This window comes from Cololabis saira, chromosome 12, assembly GCF_033807715.1.
Source record: "Cololabis saira isolate AMF1-May2022 chromosome 12, fColSai1.1, whole genome shotgun sequence".
NCBI classification, from domain to species: domain Eukaryota; kingdom Metazoa; phylum Chordata; class Actinopteri; order Beloniformes; family Belonidae; genus Cololabis; species Cololabis saira.
Genome location: NC_084598.1, coordinates 20,069,460 through 20,088,765, shown reverse-complemented (window position 1 = coordinate 20,088,765; position 19,306 = coordinate 20,069,460). Strand labels below are relative to the sequence as shown.

At 40.6% G+C, this 19,306-nt stretch overlaps 1 protein-coding gene across 3 annotated transcripts in view; it reads right to left on the bottom strand.

The window, feature by feature from the left end:
• The window catches only part of LOC133457074 (dedicator of cytokinesis protein 3-like), a 66,808-nt gene that overhangs the window by 3,246 nt on the left and 44,256 nt on the right, over positions 1–19,306 (bottom strand). For 2 of the 3 annotated variants that reach the window (XM_061735939.1, XM_061735941.1), the window contains 16 exons: positions 15,538–15,686; positions 11,877–11,963; positions 11,525–11,629; positions 10,478–10,619; positions 10,041–10,207; positions 7,324–7,410; positions 6,808–6,987; positions 6,630–6,713; positions 6,410–6,526; positions 5,986–6,107; positions 5,488–5,623; positions 5,188–5,269; positions 4,979–5,094; positions 3,912–3,996; positions 3,708–3,830; positions 3,424–3,506 (listed from right to left, as the gene is read on the bottom strand). In XM_061735939.1, the coding sequence (XP_061591923.1) occupies positions 3,424–3,506; positions 3,708–3,830; positions 3,912–3,996; positions 4,979–5,094; positions 5,188–5,269; positions 5,488–5,623; positions 5,986–6,107; positions 6,410–6,526; positions 6,630–6,713; positions 6,808–6,987; positions 7,324–7,410; positions 10,041–10,207; positions 10,478–10,619; positions 11,525–11,629; positions 11,877–11,963; positions 15,538–15,686 (1,865 nt within the window). Of the gene's footprint in view, positions 1–3,423; positions 3,507–3,707; positions 3,831–3,911; positions 3,997–4,978; positions 5,095–5,187; positions 5,270–5,487; positions 5,624–5,985; positions 6,129–6,409; positions 6,527–6,629; positions 6,714–6,807; positions 6,988–7,323; positions 7,411–10,040; positions 10,208–10,477; positions 10,620–11,524; positions 11,630–11,876; positions 11,964–15,537; positions 15,687–19,306 lie in introns of all 3 variants that reach the window. The other variant, XM_061735940.1, reaches the window with a different exon arrangement.

Below are 19,306 nucleotides of genomic sequence, written 5' to 3'. Positions count from 1 at the left end.
TTTGTCACTTCATGTTTTATTTTGAAGCCCATGGCTGCGTCCGAAATCCCATCCTTCCACCCTAATGAGTATCCAAAAAAAGTGAGATTTTTTGGTGCGTCCGAAACATTAGTAGCTACTCAATAGTATGCACTATCCATACTCATTCCGGAGAAATTTATTAGTGTGGATTGATGGACACTAGCTAAGCAGAAACTTCCCACAATGCAATGCAGCAGTGTTTGGTTGCCAAGTGCTGCGCAGATACATATATGTATAAGTATAATATTAATTATAATAATATTATCATATAATATTAATATTATTATATATTATATTCGTATATAATAATATTATATAATGTCATCTTGTTTCGGCCAGGATAAAGGGGAAAGAACGGAGCGGTGCTGCTACTGCTGCTGTGACAGGAGTTGTTACCATGGTAACAACTCCCCCTCCCAACGGCAGGAAGTGCCGTGTGGCTCTGAGTAGTACGTCCGAATTAATACATACTACTGATATTTACTCAAAGCGTGCCGAACTTAAGTATACATTTTGAGTATATACTGTTTAGAATGGCATTTCGGACGCACCGCATGTCTTTGGCCGCGTTCAGACTGCAGGCAAATCTGATTCATATCTGATTCCTTCTCATATCCGATTTTCAGGGCTGACAGTCCACGCTGTTTTTAGCAAGTGTCCAAATCGCATCTGGCTCTGTTCAGACTGGGCCACATCATTGACTGATCTGCTGGGTTGCCGTAGCAACGACGTCGGAGTGGAGGCGTCACCCAGCGCTTGTATTGTGTGCCGTCATGTAATTGCGACAAAAAAAAGGCATGAGGCATTTCGTTTCTTCCTCTGTCCAAGGACTGCTGTTTTCGGCATCTTCCGACTGCTCCATACCTGTAACGTAGCTCCACAACTCGAAATGGGCGGGTGGTTTGGCGCATGGGTCTGGTCTGGTGTCGCGTAGAGTGACGTCACGGACAGTCAAAACCGATCTGAGTGTTTGGAGCTGTTCAGACTGAGACGCATCTGCCCAAATGCAATATGAAACTACCTCCCAGTCATCCAGTTTCAATCTGGATGGGCTAAAAATCGGATATTGGCTGGCAGTCTGAACGCGGCCTTTGTATTTAAGTTCTGGTTTGACTTTCCTGTTTCCCATCTGCCCTGATTGTCTGCACCTGTGTCTCGTTAACCCTTGTGTATATCTAGTCTTGTCTTTCCCTTGCTCCCTGCTGGTCCGTATCTGTTTTGTCCTCCATGTGCCATGTCACGTTTTTTGTACTTTTGATTCTTGTTGAAGCTCTGGTTTTTGTATCCTGCTTAGCAGCGTTTTTGGTTTTGTTTTTTGAACTCCTGCCTTCTGGTCTCCTGCATCTGGTTCCTACTACAACCTCCCTCACACACAGATGTAAAAAGATTCATGTTTTTATATCTGTAAGCCAGTTTTTTGTTCAGTTTTCATTGTGTGTGAGTTGTGTGAAGTGCATGGCAAACAGAGAATACTTGTATAATTGAATAGTTAAAGCAGCACAACGTAACTTTCAGCTTTTCTGAGTTTGGCGGCATCTTTTGGACAAAAGCGGTAGTGCTTTACCAGAAAGAACACTACGTTTCCCATGAGCACCAGCGCGTACTGCCGGAAAACTCCTCTCCCGTCGCGTGCATTTGTTTTGATAGTAAATGAAGACGGGACGCTTTTCTGTTTCACCAAGTGAACAGACGGAACGCAAAAAAAAGATGTTAAACTGCTGGAAAGGAACTGGAATTTACCGGGATACCTTAAACAAGGAAGCCAGGGAGCGGTATATGGAGAAAATAATGATTATTAACGGTTTAGATCCATATGAAATCCCTACTAAAGAATGGAGCTCCTCGTCGGAGCGCCACTCTTTAGAAGGATTTACTGCCGCAGTTCTGCACAACCCACGTCTTACTACCTTGTTTAGGAGTGTTTGGCAGCTGCTTTGGTAAATGTTTGACTCGCCATGTGTTTCAATAAATTAGTATAATAGTACAACATACAGTACATGTTTTGTATTACTCTTACTTTTCTTTTCTTTTTTTTTTACTGCTATATTATGCTGAAGAGGCTCCGAGGCGTGAGCAATATTTTTGTTTTCCTCGTGAGATTATTTTTTTCCTCTGCAGCTACAAATCAAATAGTTAATATTTTTTCCTCAACAAAATTAATCGCACCGCAGAGAGCTGGCCAACAACTGCGTTTAGCTGGAGTAGTGGGAATAAAACCCGTTTGAATGATCCGACCCCGGTCTGTGAGTGTTTGTTTGTGGTTTAATAAACCCGTGTTTCGATCCGACGCCCGTCTGTGTGCGTGTTTGTTTGTTTACTGAGGAACGTTATGTTTGGTCGTTACAGCCGCGATCCAAAAGAGCCGACGATTCTTTTACTCTTTTACTTTGTTATCAGATACTTGGCCGGCCTCCGTGGTTCTGCCTCCAAGCAGGAAAGCGGTGAAAAGTTAAACCATTAGCGATCTTTTCCCCACGTCTGTTGTGTGGAGCTGCTGCAGCCACAACACAGCAACGGGTTACCAGCTTCTGCGGAGCTGCACTCCACGCCCCGCCCATTTTCGTCTCGACTACGAATCGGGAAGGAGGGGGAAGTGACGTATGCCGTAAAGCAGTCAAAGTCGTAACGATTTGTAGTTTTTTAGTGTGGCAGGGTTCCTACCATGCTCCTCAAAGTGACATAGTGCCAGTGAAGGTGATACAGACCCCCCCAGACCATGACAGAGGTGTCATTAAACCTGTTGGAAGTTGATGTACCATCACAATGACTCTGGAAATATGATATTAAGGTGGAAAAGTTACATAGTGCCGCTTTAAGGTGCTACATTACTTTTAACAGGGCTGGAAAATAAAAAAGGCAATACATGTGATGAAGCTGGTCATGCTGAGCACAGTTGCTCTCCCAAAGAATACAGGCAACAAGCTGACATAGCTAAGTACATTTGTAACTTTACTTGAGTAGAAATGTTGTGGAAAGACTATGAATGAGTTGTTCGGGTGAAGAAGCTCACCTACATTTGGGTGTTTAAGCTCTTCTGTCCAGAGCAATGATTTGCAGAACTGATCAACAGTTACAGGAAATGTTCCATTTCCTCACTTGTTTCAAGTTTCAAGTTTCAAGTTTAGTTTATTCATACATAGCAATTAAGATAAACGTATACAATTGAGACCAATTAGACATCTACAGTATAATGGTCCTTTGGCATGTATGAATGGGTCCCCCAAAGTAAGCTATTGGAAGCTTTTGGGAGGGTGGGAGTTTCACTACTTTATTTACATTTAAAATTGGGAAAAAATCTGCTAATGTTTTGCACCTTATTTTTATAGAAATAATGATGACTCAGACATAGGTGCATGTCGTCACTGAGCCGCCATAAAACAATCTAGACTATTAAAGCAGTACCTTTCGGAGTGATCGAACGGGCAGTGCAGGAGGGGGGTCACTGTTTTGATGATGAAATGCATCACAATGCATCATGAAATGTCCTGCAATGAGAAAATCATTAAAATACAAGAGTAGAGGAAAGGTTTTAATAACATAACAGCTTTCTTTCTAAACTTGATGAGCTCCATCTCTGTGACCAGACTTCAGATTAACGTGTGTTTTCCCTGCAGCTGAAGCTTTGGGGCGAGTTGAAATAAATCTGAAACGTAAAAACAAAACTGTGAGGTGAGATGAGAAGGTACCTGGTGGGAAGGACCTGGGTGGGACAGGGGGCATGATTACACCACCAGTGGAAGCTGGTATGTAGGACACCTGTTCCCTGTTTTCCCCATCCAGACTCCAGCTGCTGGGAGCGTTGGGAAAGACTGGAGGCAATGGGAACAAAAGCATGTAACTCCCAAAAACCTCTCTTGAACAGGCTAGTGCTTCTGATGATTTGACATTACCTTTCTCTGGAAGATTCATGTGCTGTTCAACACAAGGCTTACAGGGGCTGACTTGCTGAAGTAAGGCACGCTGCATGTGGTTGTTCTGATCAAAGAAAATAAAAACAAACAAAAATTAAAGCTGCAAACAGCGATGAACGGGCCGCCGCGCGTGCAATTTTCACCAATAAAGGTCAAGGACTCAAAACTAAGTCTGATGACACTACCCACAACTCTTTATGTCAAACCATTCAAAAGTTATTGCATAAATAGGAACTATCACATATCGACCAATCAGAAGAAGGGGTGTGGCTAATTTGCACCAATTAAGGTGAAGGAGTCAATACCGAGTCCGATGACACCACCCACGAGTCTTTATGTCAAACCATTCAAAAGTTATGGCAGAAAGTAGGAACTTTCAAATATGGACCAATCAGATGAAGGGGGGGCACACTTTTTGGGGTGTATCGTCGCCCCGGTAACGTTTTTGAATGAGAAAAGTAATGCGCATCGTCGCAGGATGGAGACGCACATTTTGATGTATAACACACCTGGGTGCACGTTACTGTTCGGGCGAAGAAGTGGCCTTAGAAATGGCATAAATTGCGCCAAAATGACACGATTAATTCAAAATGGCTGACTTCCTGTTCGTTTCGGCCATGGCGCCAAGAGACTTTTCTTTAAGTTGCAACATGATACAGGTGTGTACCGATTTTCGTGCATGTACGTCAAACCGTATTGTGGGGCTTGAGGCACAACGTTTTCTAGGGGGCGCTGTTGAGCCATTAGGCCACGCCCATTAATGCAAACCATTAAATATCAAATTTTTCGCCAGGCATGGCTTGCGTGCGAAATTTGGTGACTTTTGGGGCACTCATTTCGTCGGAAAAATAACGAGGAAAAAACGAGAAAAAGGAGAAAAAAAAAAACAGAAAAATTCCTACAGATACAATAGGGCCTTCGCACTGTCAGTGCTCAGGCCCTAATAATGACTACTTTTCAAAAACTCTCACTTCGTAATGCACTCTTTTGTCAAAAACAACCTATTATTTTCATCAATCTACTGCTAAGAAGCAGATCTGGCCCACCTGTCCATTCTCTGCCATGCTGTAGTACATAGAGTTGTTGACCCGCTCACGATGAGACGGCAGAAGCATCATTACTTCTCGGTTGTGTTTGGCCTTATCGGGCAAAGAAGGAGAGCCTGCACAGAATAGTCACACAAAGTTACTATTTCTCTATCTTTTTTCTCTGTAAAGACATCTCAGGCGGGACTTCCTGCCGTCGTGTTACTTACCTCTGGCACTTGATGGAGCAGAGTTAATAATCTGGGAGGAGTTGGAGCGGATTGAACTCAGGCTGGAGGAGGAAGGGCTCGGCTGGAAAACATGGTTTATTCCACAAATATCAGAAGGAAAACTCATAAAAACCGTTCATGTGCAATCATGCAGTTGTGCAAATACATAAATATTAAAATATGTGATAAAAGCTAAAAGTTATATTTAGGTTTGCATCATTAAAACACCTGTGTTGACATTCTCAGTCCTGATTCTAACAATCTCTGCTACACCCATGACATCAGTTTTTTGTGTCCTACCTGCATGTGCATTGCCTCTTCAGGGTGCTCCCCCATCAAACCATCAGTCATTATGACAAGGTTTCCTGCCTCGCTCGAAGTGTGAGAGGACAGGGAGGAGGATGAGTGACGGATGGAACCTTGTAGGTTCAGAGGGCTGCAGGACAGAGAGGGTGTTAACTATCTAAACAGTTTTCTGTCTCTGAGCCTTCAAGACTATTGTAGTTTCATTCCATGCACCAGTTTCAAAAATGTATTTTTGACAAACACTATTATGTTATGGTACACATTAAACTGAGGAGTTGGGTGATGCTGCAGTTTATGTTTTATTTACTGTGCCCTGAAAGCTAACTAAGACTGATAAAGTTCTGATAAACAGTTTAGAAAACAGATGGTTTTAACACTTTGAAACCTTTATTGAAGGTCGTGTGTTTTGTTTAGATGTGCTGCAAAGTTGAAGATTTTAATCAAAGTTCTGGTTATTTTGTGTGTATTTAGGTATGTCGGTGTGTGACTTACCTGTGTCTGTGCATGAGGCGCACACTCTCAGGGCTCATGTGGTTGTGGGAGGACAGAATGCCCCTGGGGGAGTTGACCCCTGTGCAGCCTGCTGGGCCAAACCGGTCCACACCGGGCACACCCTGCTGGCAGCCAACCATATACTGCTCTGAATATTTACACCGTTCACATAAAACCACTTAATACGCACTTGTGAGTGCAGAAAAACAAATTGTTGTTTGCTATAGTGTGCTTGTTTATCAGCAAGAGCCTAAAGAAGCTAAAGTATCTAAGAAATAGGAGATGCGGTTTGCAAACAAGTGTCTTTGTGAGAGGGACATCACTAGTGGAAAATGGCCGAGATGTTCGTCTTTGCAAACAGCCAAGATTAAGAACAGAATTTAAACAGAAACACAAAGACTCAGTGACTTCTGGGTCTACTCACGTGGTGTAAACCCGTCCTCATCATGTGGAACTGATCTACAAGCTTTTTGTGCAGAGGACGCATCTCTGGATGCACCAACTTCTCGTGTACAGCCAGCCCCACTCCAAGAATGTGCACCTGTTGTTGGAAAAGCAACGAAAAGGCAACATTCAAGATGTTTCCTCAGATACCTTACTGAGATTGTCAGACTGCTCCAAATCTGGTGAACTTCAAGACTGACCTGCTCCTGCATGAGATCCTTCAGATGTGTGATCCTCTCCATATCCTCCGGGTGACTGCTGATGTATTCCTTATCAAAGAAGGCCTGTTGCACAGGATCAAACAGAGAGATAAAGATTTACCACAGCTGTTGATTGTCTCTGCACCGCACTCTCCCTTGGTCTGTCCTGCAGCAGTACCTCCTGGTATCTGGCGATGCCTCCATTCACCGCAGCATCTATGACACCGTTCAGGCACATGCTCAGTGGGTTGATGTTGCTATGATGCTGTCTGTGTTGGTACTGGCTGATCAAGGTCCGCAGCTCCTGGGTCTTATTCTCCACCACATAAATGGCATTCTCAAGAGGACTCACCTCCACCTGAAATTGAAAACATAGTAGAAATTCAGCCAAAGCTGGTGTCACGTGGAGGTAAACATTTTGGATGCTGGGGCTGATTTGGAGTCAGGGGGTTTGATGAAACAGTCAAGCAAACATCACTCATCAATCACTGGAAGATAAAAAACACCAACACGGCCAGGTGAGATGAAGTGCTGGTATAAAAGGTATTTAAGGACTCTGTCAGCCACAGAGAGAGACTCAGTGAGAAGATGAAAAATGACTGTACACGTGTAAACGCCTGGATGCTGGTATTATTCTTTATGCCAGTGATAGGCTTTATGCTCTGTCCTTTAGATGAAAATAAGAGCTCCTCACCACTTCTCTCCTTTCCACTTCTGCCCAGCGGGAGATCCCTGGGAGAGGACGAGCCAGGATCAGGGTTGTCCTCTCAATCCACAGACTCTGTAACACACACAAGACAGATTGCAGATTATGTTTCTCTTTACTGAGAAAACATAGTGGGCAATTATTTGGCTGTATGTCACGGAAAAAAATAAGTGGCAAGACAAAAGTGATGCCATGTGGTCTAAATCCAAATCTGGGCTATTGTGTCATGTCAGGTCTCAGTCTTTAAAAAGGTCCTTTTTTTAGTTTCAAGAACTGGCACCATGTTTTTTAGAAACCTAATTATACAACTTTAACTGCTGTAATTATAATACTGTGGCATGTAAACACCAAATCCAGCGTTTTTGTATATTCTTTTTCACAAGGCTTTTTTTGATTGGTATTTATATCCTAATGCTGCACCAGGAAAAAAGATTAAAAAATAAAGCCCTAAACCAGGGGTCGGCAACCCAAAATGTTGAAAGAGCCATATTGGACCAAAAACACAAAAAACAAATATGTCTGGAGCCGCAAAAAATTACTGAGTCTTGTATAAGCCTTAGAATGAAGACAACACATGTTGCATGTTTCTATATGAGTTATAACTGGGGGAAGATTTTTTTTTCATTATGCACTTCGAGAAAAAAGAAAGAAAGAAGAAATGTTGAGAAAAAAGTCGAAATGTTGAGAAAAAAGTCGAAATGTTGAGAAAAGTCTAAATGTCGAAGAAATAGTCAAAATTTTATGAAAAAAGTCGAAATGCCGAGAAAAAAGTCGAAATTAATGTTGAAGTACAATCTCGAAAAAAAAGTCGAAATGTGGAGAAGAAAGTAAAGATTTAGGGAAAAAAGTCAAACTGTTGAGAAAAAAGTCGAAATGCAGAGAAAAAAGTCGAAATGTCAAGATTAATGTTGAAGTACAAATCTTGAGAAAAAAGTTGAAATGTTGAGATTAAAAAGGAAAGGAAAAAGGAAAAAAAGAGAAAAAAGTAAAAAGAGAAAAAAAGAAGAAAAAAGGAAAAAAGAAGAAAAAAAGGAAAAAAAAGAAGAAAAAAGGAAAAAAAAAGATCAAACATTTTTGAAAAAGCTTCAGGGAGCCACTAGGGCGGCGCTAAAGAGCCGCATGCGGCTCTAGAGCCGCGGGTTGCCGACCCCTGCCCTAAACGCTGAGAATGTGTACGGTTGTTCAGAAATGTAGTGAAACAGAACATTAGAGAAATGTCCCAACCAGCAGCTTGTAAACAGAGAGGTGAGGCCATGTGGTAGAACCGGGGGTGGAGTGAATAGGGACCTTATCACTCTATGCATATGTCTATGCAGAATGTGTCACTTATTCAAAATATTTCATTATTTACCACAGCGACTACATGGTCATATGTCTGCATTCATATCTGCATATTTGTCATAGTTGTCTCCTTTGATCTATACAGAAAGAGGTGGGTGAACATATTTGACCGCCTTCCTGATTATGAGTCACATAACAGACAATGACGCAGTATACAAAAGGCTTGTGTCGCTTGTGAACTCAAACTCGGTGTTCAGTCAATTTTTTTTTCTCAGAATGAAAAAATAGATAAAAAGAGAGAAAAATCTGGGCTTTTGTTGCACAACATCATAACAGTCATGATGCGGCAGGATACTAAACACCAACATGCTCGGTCAGATGATGCGCTGGCATTAAAGGAATTTAAGGTCTCCGTCAACCACTGACTTTCAGTGGGGGAGGTGGTGAGAAGATGAAAATGAGAGCACAAATATAAAGCCTGGTTGCTGTTATGAGCTTTTATTATCCATCCATTTATCATCCATATCTGCTTATTCAGGGTCACGGGGTCTAGAGGCAATCCCAGCTCTGGTCAGGGGAAAGGCAGGGGTACAGCCTGGACAAGCCGATCACAGGGACACATATAGAATAACAACCACACACTCATTTCACTGGACAATTCAGAATGATCATTTAACCTGGCATAAATGTTTATGGGCTGTGGGAAGCCAGAGTACCTGGTGAAAACCCACACAAGTATTGCATATTCTCTCCCCAACATCTAACATGCGCTGTCGATCTGATGTACTCACTTTTGATCCTATCCATCCTCGTCACGCCCAAAGAGACTGTCAACATTTCAGCCTCTGCAGCTTTCAACTCTGCCTCCTGTCTTTCCCTCAGTGCCACGGTCTCTAAACCATACAACACTGCTGGTCTCACCACTGTCCTGTAGGCGTTTGTGCTGATCAAATACGTTTTTTTTGGGGGGGGGGGGTAGGTTTTATATTATAGAAAAAATGTCAGAAAGACAAATCTAAGCAAAAGCCGTCTATAGTTTATTTTTTTTCTTTTTGCACCTCTGAAATACGTTCAAATAAATAAATAAATAAAATGTATTTTGAACTCTCAATTCAAAGGGTAGATCTGCATTTACCTTCAGCTCTTGGTTATGTAGGACTGCGACAGAACATTTTAAGATAAACTGAGAAAGAGACTGTAGCCCAAAAGCCATAGGCCCCTCAGCTGTGGCCCCTGGGAGTATTACACCAACTTACATCATCTGAGACATCTGTAAACACTGCATGAATCAATTGCAGGCCTAACACAGTAAGATACATCTCAGGTTTTAAAGTATTATAACTGAGTTCAGTACCTTTTGGGGGGGAAAAGGCAAGGCTTTGAAGCAAAACTATGCAGAGAGCACCACTGATGGTTCAACATACCCTGAACTCATTCTCTCTGTCCTTGGGCCCCTTGTGGAAAGGCCTGTCATAGTGGAAGCGGCTGACATTGTTTATGCGGTAGAAACTCTTGATCCTCTCAGGCACACGCTCCAGCTGAGGCACATCAGAGATATCTGACACTGGAGTCACAGCGTAGATCTGCAAGTCTTGATGCCGCATGTCAAGGAAGTGACAGAACACTGAGATTTGCATTTTCACAGAGGACAAAGAGCAGAAGGACAATTCTTAGTGATGACTTATATTTACTCTGCGACTGGAAATCAACCTCAAACGGAAATTGGGTGTTTCTGCATTTAGAAAATAAGCCACGATCAGTTTAATAAATCTAAAAAGAAAAAAAATGCAACCCATTACTCAAATGTAACCCTGTAAAAAAGAATTTCTGTGGACTTGGGGTTGCAGCAGTATCAGGATACACTGTGCGTCGCTCTGCAGAATGGTGTCATCGGGCTGGTTGGTGTGCTGCATGGCAATGGCTTGTGGAAACTCCCCCAGCATTCTTTGCTGAAAGTCTTCAAGCCGTTCATAGTCATAACCACGGCAGACAAACTCCTTGTTCTGCAGAGGAAAGAAGAAAACAGCTGTTGACAGAGACGTGTAAACTTGGAGCTCTCCTGCTTCTGGGACACTCTCTTCACCAGATCTGCATCAAACAAGTAAATACTAAGTTAACTAGTCTGTTAGTTCCAGCACTAACACTGGTAGCTATTTTAGTGTAAATTGCACTTTTTTAGTAGTTTTCATTTGAAACAAGGAAAAACCACCAATGCTGTGAATTCCAATGTTGCCTCAACTCTGCAGGAGCTGGTATTTTTGGAAAGTTTGGGTCTGAACCAAAAACTTACACAACATCACCGTTTAACGTGATGTGGTGGATTATTAGAAAACACCAATATTTAATTAGCTATATGCTCATATTTCTGTTTGCACCACCAAATCTAAAATACATTTTACCTTTAGTTTAATTCCCTATTGAAAGGTCTAGCCCTTAAGGTGCTAAATCTTCTCAGTATTTACCAGCTTTTCTCGAATTCTGTTTGTCCAACTGTTGCTTAATGTGAACCACAAAGTTAGCGATGTACTTTTAGGTGTTTTTTCACTGAAAACTCTACTTACAAAAACTGAAATTATGAGTTCATTGACATTTTTGCTCGTGCAGACCATATGAGAGCAGTGACAATAAACAGAAACCCCAAAGTAGCAGCTTGGAAAGCTGAAAGGCATATTTCAAGAAAATACTGACAAACTGCCATTTCATGTGTATGTAATGCTTTAAGTAAGTAGTTCATTTAAATACAATGTTGAAACAATAGATATATTTACTTACTGTATATGATACACCATGCTAATGAGATTTATTAATGAAAATCGCTACTATTTAAAATCTAGTCTAGGTATCATCATCTATGCTGATGCAGAGCAGCGCTGTGCGACAAGATAGGAGCAAATTTTAAACGTCTTACCCTGAGGAAGAAAGGAAACTTCCGGCCATAGAAACCCATCCTAAAGAATTCTGGTTCGATCCTCTGCTGCTCGATGATGTTGTCATAGTATGCTGCCTCCATTTTCTGTGACACAAACATATGCATGCATGAGTCATGATGAATAATGACTTAATCACACTCATAACTGCATGCTCTGCATTTCGTGATGAGTGTGGGTTTGCTCAGGTGACCAGGACATTGTCTTTGACGCTGTGAGCAATTCACATGGCACAACGGAGTATTGTAATGACAGAGGGACCTAAAGAAAACGCGTCTTCCACCGTAACAGGAGATGTTTGTCTGATAATAGCAGCAGCAACAATTTACTCACCCGTATCCAGCTGAGGCTCTGATAATCGTATAAAGTCTCATACTGGAAAGCCAGCTCACGGCAGAGAGAGATCCCATACTCCCAGCACTGCAAAGTCACACATGAATCAGATAATGGAAGAATGAGACAGACGTAAAACTTAAAATCCCTGAGAAACTGTTTGTTTGACAGGTCTATAGATTAGGAAAACTGTTGTTTGCAATCCATGTTAAAAAAACATCAAGATTTGAGATGTCATGCCTTACGAATCAAACAAACTAATGTGCAACCAGAGCCAAAAAAGTATCAATTAAATAAATCCTCCTAAGACCTGGCGTACACACATGTGGACATCACAAGTTTTGCTGTCCATGTCATAGGATTACATTTGTTAACGGGAACCCAAATCAACAAGAAAAATACATACATTAAATCCAGGTGTTTATTATTTCTTTTTTGCCCGTCAGTGTATACAGACTGATAGCAGGAGATAAGCATAGACAGCATAGACAACTTGTAGAGCATTATCCGAAGCATGGAAGGACTATTTTTATGCCCAACATCATTTTAGGGTAGGGAAGGAAGCACATCACAAGACTCATCCGAACTGTTACAGACTTATATTTATATTTCAAAGATCAACGTTAAAAATCATATTTACAATTTATAAATCACACAATGTGTGTGATTACTGTAAATAAACGTATATGATATCAAGCTTAGGCTTTTTTTTCTTGTTTTTTATGTTTTCTTTCTTTGAATGCAATGTTTGTGTAAATAAATAAGAAATAGTTGTATTTGATGTGGAAGAATAAATTCAGAGATTACAGATATTCATAGTAAAGAATGATAAACTGGAAAGCTTATTCATTTTGTCTACTTCATTTCATGACTTTAATGATAGTTTGTGGCAGAAACATCATTCATTTCAGCCAAACCAGAAGCCATATTGGTCGTAAGATCCCGGATGTGTGTCAGTATGAAATCAGCTTCAGGCTGGAGACCAATTCGGCCAAATATTGGCCACACAGTGTCACTAGATATTTAGAGGGGAAACAACGGGGGAAAGATCTGTCAACATTCGGCACAGTTCTCTTGCAAATGGGCAACATAACCTCTTCCCTGGGCCTAGTTGTCATTTCTACTTCTGTGAAGCTTATACCCAGCCTTTTCTGTCATTTCCACCTAATGACACTAAAGTCTTGGCATGAATCTCCGCTTGCCTCTTGGATATATCTGCACGGTTGAATGAACACCACCTTCAGCAAAAACCTTTCAGAGACTGAACCTTTGGTGATCTAAGCCAACCAGTCTATCCAGAACAATATCACTGTCCAAATCACCTCTTCACCCCTCTGTCCTGCCAAGGTTGTATGAAACCTGGAGGTCATGGTTGATGACCAGTTGTCCTACTCTGACCATGTGGTTGTTGTATCTCCAACTTTCTGCTTTGCGTTACTTAAAATAAGAAAAATAAGGCTTTATTTATCTCAATATGCCACACAATTCTTTGTTCTGACCATGGTTATCTCTCCCCTCGATTACTGCAATGCTCTTCTCTCTGGTCTTCTGGGATGTACTGTATGGTTAAACCACTACAACTGGTCCACAATGCAGCAGTGCATCTGGTATTCAACAAACCAAATGGGGCTCACATCACACTGTTACTCACTCCACTGGATACCCTTAACTGACCAAATAAAGTTGAAGTCACTAATGATTACCTACAAAGACTCCTAGTTCTAAACCCATATATTTAAATCCTATCCTTAAAGCTTAACTTCCTGCATTACATTCCTCTATGGCAGGGATATTCAATTGGCGGCCCGCGGGCCACATGCGGCCCGCCAGGAACTTTTATGTGGCCCCTGGTCATATTTCAAAAAAGGGGGTGTTTGATTAAAAAAAAATTATTATTATTTTTTTTTTTTTTGTGTCATAAGGAGCTTATGGTTAATATTTTGGTTGCTTATTTATTTATAACATCAAACTGGCTACTATGGACTGAAATGCTTGTGCTCAATGCTTAATATAATATTCAAATAAGGAAATCTTGGTGGAAAGTGGTGCTTTGTCATTATGGCGTGTTTTATTAAAAGTAGGTCAATATCAATTTCATTAAGTTTGCACAATGCATGGTTTTAAATTGAACTTGCATTTAAAATAATATTTCTTTATCTGAATATTATATTTAACATTCACAATTACTAAATCTGGAGACAATTAATACATAATTCATATGTAAACTAGATATATTCAAATGTATAATACAAATGTATTATATATACATACGTCTTCGTCTTTGAGTGCAAAATACATTTTGAAACCCCCCAAATTTTCAAATTATGCGGCCCTCTCCATACAGTCCTTTTGCAGATGTGGCCCCCGGCCGAATCTAGTTGAATACCCCTGCTCTATGGAATGTCATCCCTTCACATGCAGCACTGCCATGTATAGTGTACTTGTGTATGTGTATGTGCAGTCTTGTCCTGTCGTTATCTCCCCCATGAGTAAGTCCATCCAGAATTACATACGTCAGAGAGACAGAGACCAGTAACAAAATACCCTTTAAAAGGGATAAAAGTCCCTCGTTGTTCTGTTTTTCTCTAAACCATGCTATTAAAATCGCAGGGGTCACAAGACCTAGGAGCTGCACTCTCCATTTTCTCATGGAGGTGGGCGTTAAAATAAGAGATGAAAACAAGCTAATAAAGGAAGCTACTTTTGTTTCTTTGTTTCTTTTCAGCTGCTACAATTTTCCAAAGCACAAAGACAAGCCAACCAATTTAATTTTGTGGAAGAATACTGGCCAGGGAGGAGTGATTTAGGAAAGGGAATCACATTTGAACTGAGAGCTGATCATCCCTGAGTTTTCTGTGCTTTAGCAGGGGGAATTTACACAGATGGCCAAAGGTAGCATGATAGTATATGTTAAACATGGGTTCAATTCTAGATTTAACCATTTAAAATGGATCAAATAGAAAATTAGCCCTAACTACAACTGCTTCAACATCAAAGTCCATTGATAAGTAAGTTCTAACACAATCAGGAGGACATTTCACCGTACTAGGAATTTGTCAGGTGTCAGGTGCAAACAGAGAGTAACAATTGAAGGAGATGGGATGGTGTTCATCAGGCCTACTGCATTGGGGAAGAAACTGTTGTTGGGGTGAGAGGTCCTGGTCCTGAATTACACGGTAGTGTCGTTACTGTATTTCAGTAAGGGATCTCAATACTTCTGTCATTGCTGCATATTCTAGTTCAGTAACAACGGGGTGCAAACATGTAAAACATGCAAAACTGAGTAAGATTAGGTGGGATGATGCTCCCTCACTTCCAAAGTTAATGAGGGCAAATTTAATTATGCTTGAAAACAGCTGCACTGCAGATGAGAACAAACAAGAAAAAAAGACATAAAAGGCCTAAAGGTTGTAACACAGAGAAAATTATTGTAATGATGTCTCTGGGGACTGTTAAGTGAATAAAAGCTTCTTGTTGCTCACTTTTTACTTCCACTTAAAAATTATTTTCCACTGGATATAACATAAAATGTGATTACTATACGTACATACATTACATTTGCTGTAAAGCACAATAACATCTTTATAAAAACTGACTAAGGTTTGGAGTCAAAATGGAAGTCACAGCTACAAGTGATGAAGCCAAAACCAAATCTACTTGCCTTGCCCTTGTTGAAGTAATGGAGGATTTTGCGGCTCAGATTTTCCTTGCGTTGCCACTCACTCTGACAGGGATAGTGGAGGAAATCCCTGAGGGGCCGGTCCTCCCACTGCAGCAGCTCCCAGTACAGCAGCAGGGTGAAGGCTGCCTCTGATGTGGGGCAGTACAGAGAGGAATCAGCATGATTATGTCCTACGGTCAAAGCACCAGATTAACATTTTGCGCAATCTGGCCATATTGGTGACTTGATAGCTTCCAGTCATTTTGGGTTCAATTTGGGGAAATTTCAGCATATGGCACAAAACATGGTCGGCAGTTCAAAGCAAATGTTGCCCAAAGCGTGACACATTTTTGAATAAACCTGACCAAAAGTTTAAAAGAGCACTTTCACTGTTGAAACCACATAAGCACCTATTTCAGTTCCCATTACCCTTTAAAGCAACGCAAAAATGAGAACAATCTTTGAAACATTGTGTTGAAATTCTCTCTCACACACTTACAAAACACATTTGTTTTGCACAACAATTATTCATATAGCTACAGAGTTTAAAGAGGGACATTGGGCTCTCAAACTCACCCCAGTGTGGGTGTGTGCACGGCTAAGCAGCTCTCGAAACACACTTCCAATAAATGCTGAGGTCAATAGATGGCCTTTAAGGCTTTTACTGGGAGCAACTGTGAAACTATGAATAACAAGCCTGCATGACATATTCAATGAAAACAAATGGCTCTGCAAAGGGCCTAAAAGGGGCTCTATTCCTCTATTTGCACAAATAGAGCACCAATATTTGAGTTAACGCTTGGCTTTTTGTGAAAATGTACCTCTTAATATCTCACCTGACTTTTCTGGCGGAGAGCCCAAAACACAGTCTTTTGTAGACAGCAAAACATATTCAATCTATACTTAACAATTATGAGACTTGAGCGTGACTGATTGACTCAGATGATGGTTTTCTGATTTGTTAGTTTGTTTTTTTGTTTGTACTGCACAAAAATGAATAGAGGTCCAGACTACATAAATCATTTTAGAAACACTTACAGTATTACTAGTTTACTGTGACATTTCAAGTGTAATTATATTTCTCTTCTAAAATCCCCCTTCATGCCTCATGTCTTTGCCTCAACAGCTTAGATATGACTCCACAGATTTGTTTCATTTAATATTAGGAAATGTATGAATATGAAAGGTCCGTCCACATCACACATTCTCCATCTCGTACAAGGAAGTAGTCAGGTTTTCCAGTATAAAAGTATCATACAACAGAGTGGAAATTTAAGCATATCTTAAAAGGCGTCAATTTCTAAGTTGTGTTTTTATTTGGACTAACGGTGAATTGACACTCTTTGGGAATCTTTGACAAATTTCAATAGCACTAAGCTGAGCACTTTTCATCAGCTAAACTAAGTAAACTTCACTTGACGTCTCTTAACCTTCAACTTCAACAAGTGTGTCTGCTTTCCTGGCTGTGAGATTCCACTCCAAACCGCATTAAGCATGTACACTCATTATGAGTCTCTACTGTTGTTTTGCTGTTTTTTTTGCTTGTTCACTCTTGTCTAGTTGCACCTGCAAGACAAGACCTTTCTTTAACGGAATTGTTTTCTGATTTTTTTCAGAACATACCCAGTTTTCCCCATTAGCCTGGAACATACCTCCTGCTGAATAAGGCATGGATTTAGTTTTGCACACGTTAAGCATGCATGTACAAAAAACAGCCAGTAATAACTCAAATATCTTCTCTTCTTGTATGTGGTAGTCTAACGTTTAGAAGGATACTCTGACATCCCTCAAGTCAAACACCTTAAGTTAAAGCAGCTTTAACTTCCAGCGTGTAACAATGGGCAATATATTGGTTAAATGCCAAAATAATCCAAATTATATGAAGTCTTGTTTCTTTAGTGTTGGAACACATAAAACGAGGTACAGTAAATATTACTATAAGTAAGTGTTGGGGTGTAAGAGGAGAGTTGAAGTTTGTGCTGCTAGAAACAGTATCTCTAAATCACCATACTTTCAATGAATTGAAAATGTAAAAAAATGACAAAAAACACCAAAATGAAGAGAGCCAATCTCCTAAAGTGCCTCTACACTGCCATGTGTGTGCCTCCTTCTGCTTACTCTCTTGTGTCCCTGCCCGGCTGAATCACGTGGTGTGTGTTCTCCAAGTGACACGCACAGAGTCAGAGCCAGTCATGGGGAAAAATACATAAAGATATTTTGTTGAAGCACTGAACAGTGTTCCAACAAGCAGCTGGAGTCACAATCTTACATGTGCTGCAGATTAAAGTGAGACATATTGTAGAAAGAGTAGTAAAACAGAAATCTGAACTAAAACTACTGCACCCACACAGATCATTTATAAATTTCACTGGGCTGTCAGTGTTTTCAGAGGATGTACAATACAAGACTGATCTACCTCACAGGCATACAGTAGATCTATAAAATCCATATCCATAAAGATACAAAAAACTGACACTAGCTTAAATAAGCTGTTAAACTGGTGCATGTTACTTGTGTTGTTTCTATAACAACATCTGTAATAGCTGCTTACTTGGTTTGCGAGAACTATACAACTATAAATCACAAATCAACTATAGCACAAAATGGTTGCAGTTTATGAAGGCGCTCATCTCTGAATACTCTGCACAACATACTTCAGAAATCACTTGCAGAGACACAAAGTGTACCTTAACATTCAACTTGACAATATATATTTAGGGAAGCCTTTGGGAAGGAAAACATGTTACCATAAGAACACATAAAACCACTTCAGTTCACTAATAATGCTCACAAAGTTTAGTCCTAAATTTTCAGGGATGTTGGCCTTTTTTTCATTGTCTCAGATTTCCTGCTGCTGTGTGACAAGCGTGAGAAGATCTGTTAACTCTGAACCTGGGTTATATGATACCCTCCTCTTCTTCATCTGCCCTGCTCTGACGGTCTCTCTTCTGTCTGAAACCCTCTCCACTTCCTCTGCTCCCCATAATCTGTCCTCCTCGCTACAGCTAAAACATGCATGATGATTACTGCTCTGACAGCGTCTCCCATTCACCCAGCTTTGTTAATACTGTAAAATGGTTTTAGATCCACTGAGCAAAACTAACATTTCCTCCATTTCTCCACCATGAGCTGCCGGATGAAGCAGTGCTCCTCTTCTGCTGTCGTAACAGTCAGTACTTGCACAACTCCTCGATTACCACCCCCTTGTCCTGAACCTTTAAATATCTGCATCACAGCTGATTTACAACGGGATGCCTACAATTACCAGCCCGGTGTTCATGCTGTCTCTGTCATTCTCCCTTTGTCGTAGTGCACAAAGTAAACACAGTCCCAGCACAAACAGCTTATAGCACCTGGCAGTGTGATGCAGGTGCTGCTTCTTGGAAATATATATTTTTAAAAATGCATAGGCTTCTTTTGTTTACATTCATAACATGAATATTATCATATTGTTATTTCAGGGGGTCTTATGCATGATTTGAATGTATTTATTTTTTGTTTATCCTCTTTTTGAAACCCAAACCTATTCCGAGAACATGGTGGAGTGTCTTTAAAGCTCAAGGAAGAGATTAAAACGGCAAAAGACAGTCGGTACCTATTTGCACACAGGCTGGAGCTAACAAAATGGTGCGCATTGATAAGGTCGGTATGATGGAACAGTGTGCGCACTCAGCAGCAGTTGCTCATAGCAACAGAAATTTAACTGAAATTAGTTTCTGATGCCACAATATGTTTCCATGTGAAATTATTTTTCATGCTTTTGAAGTCA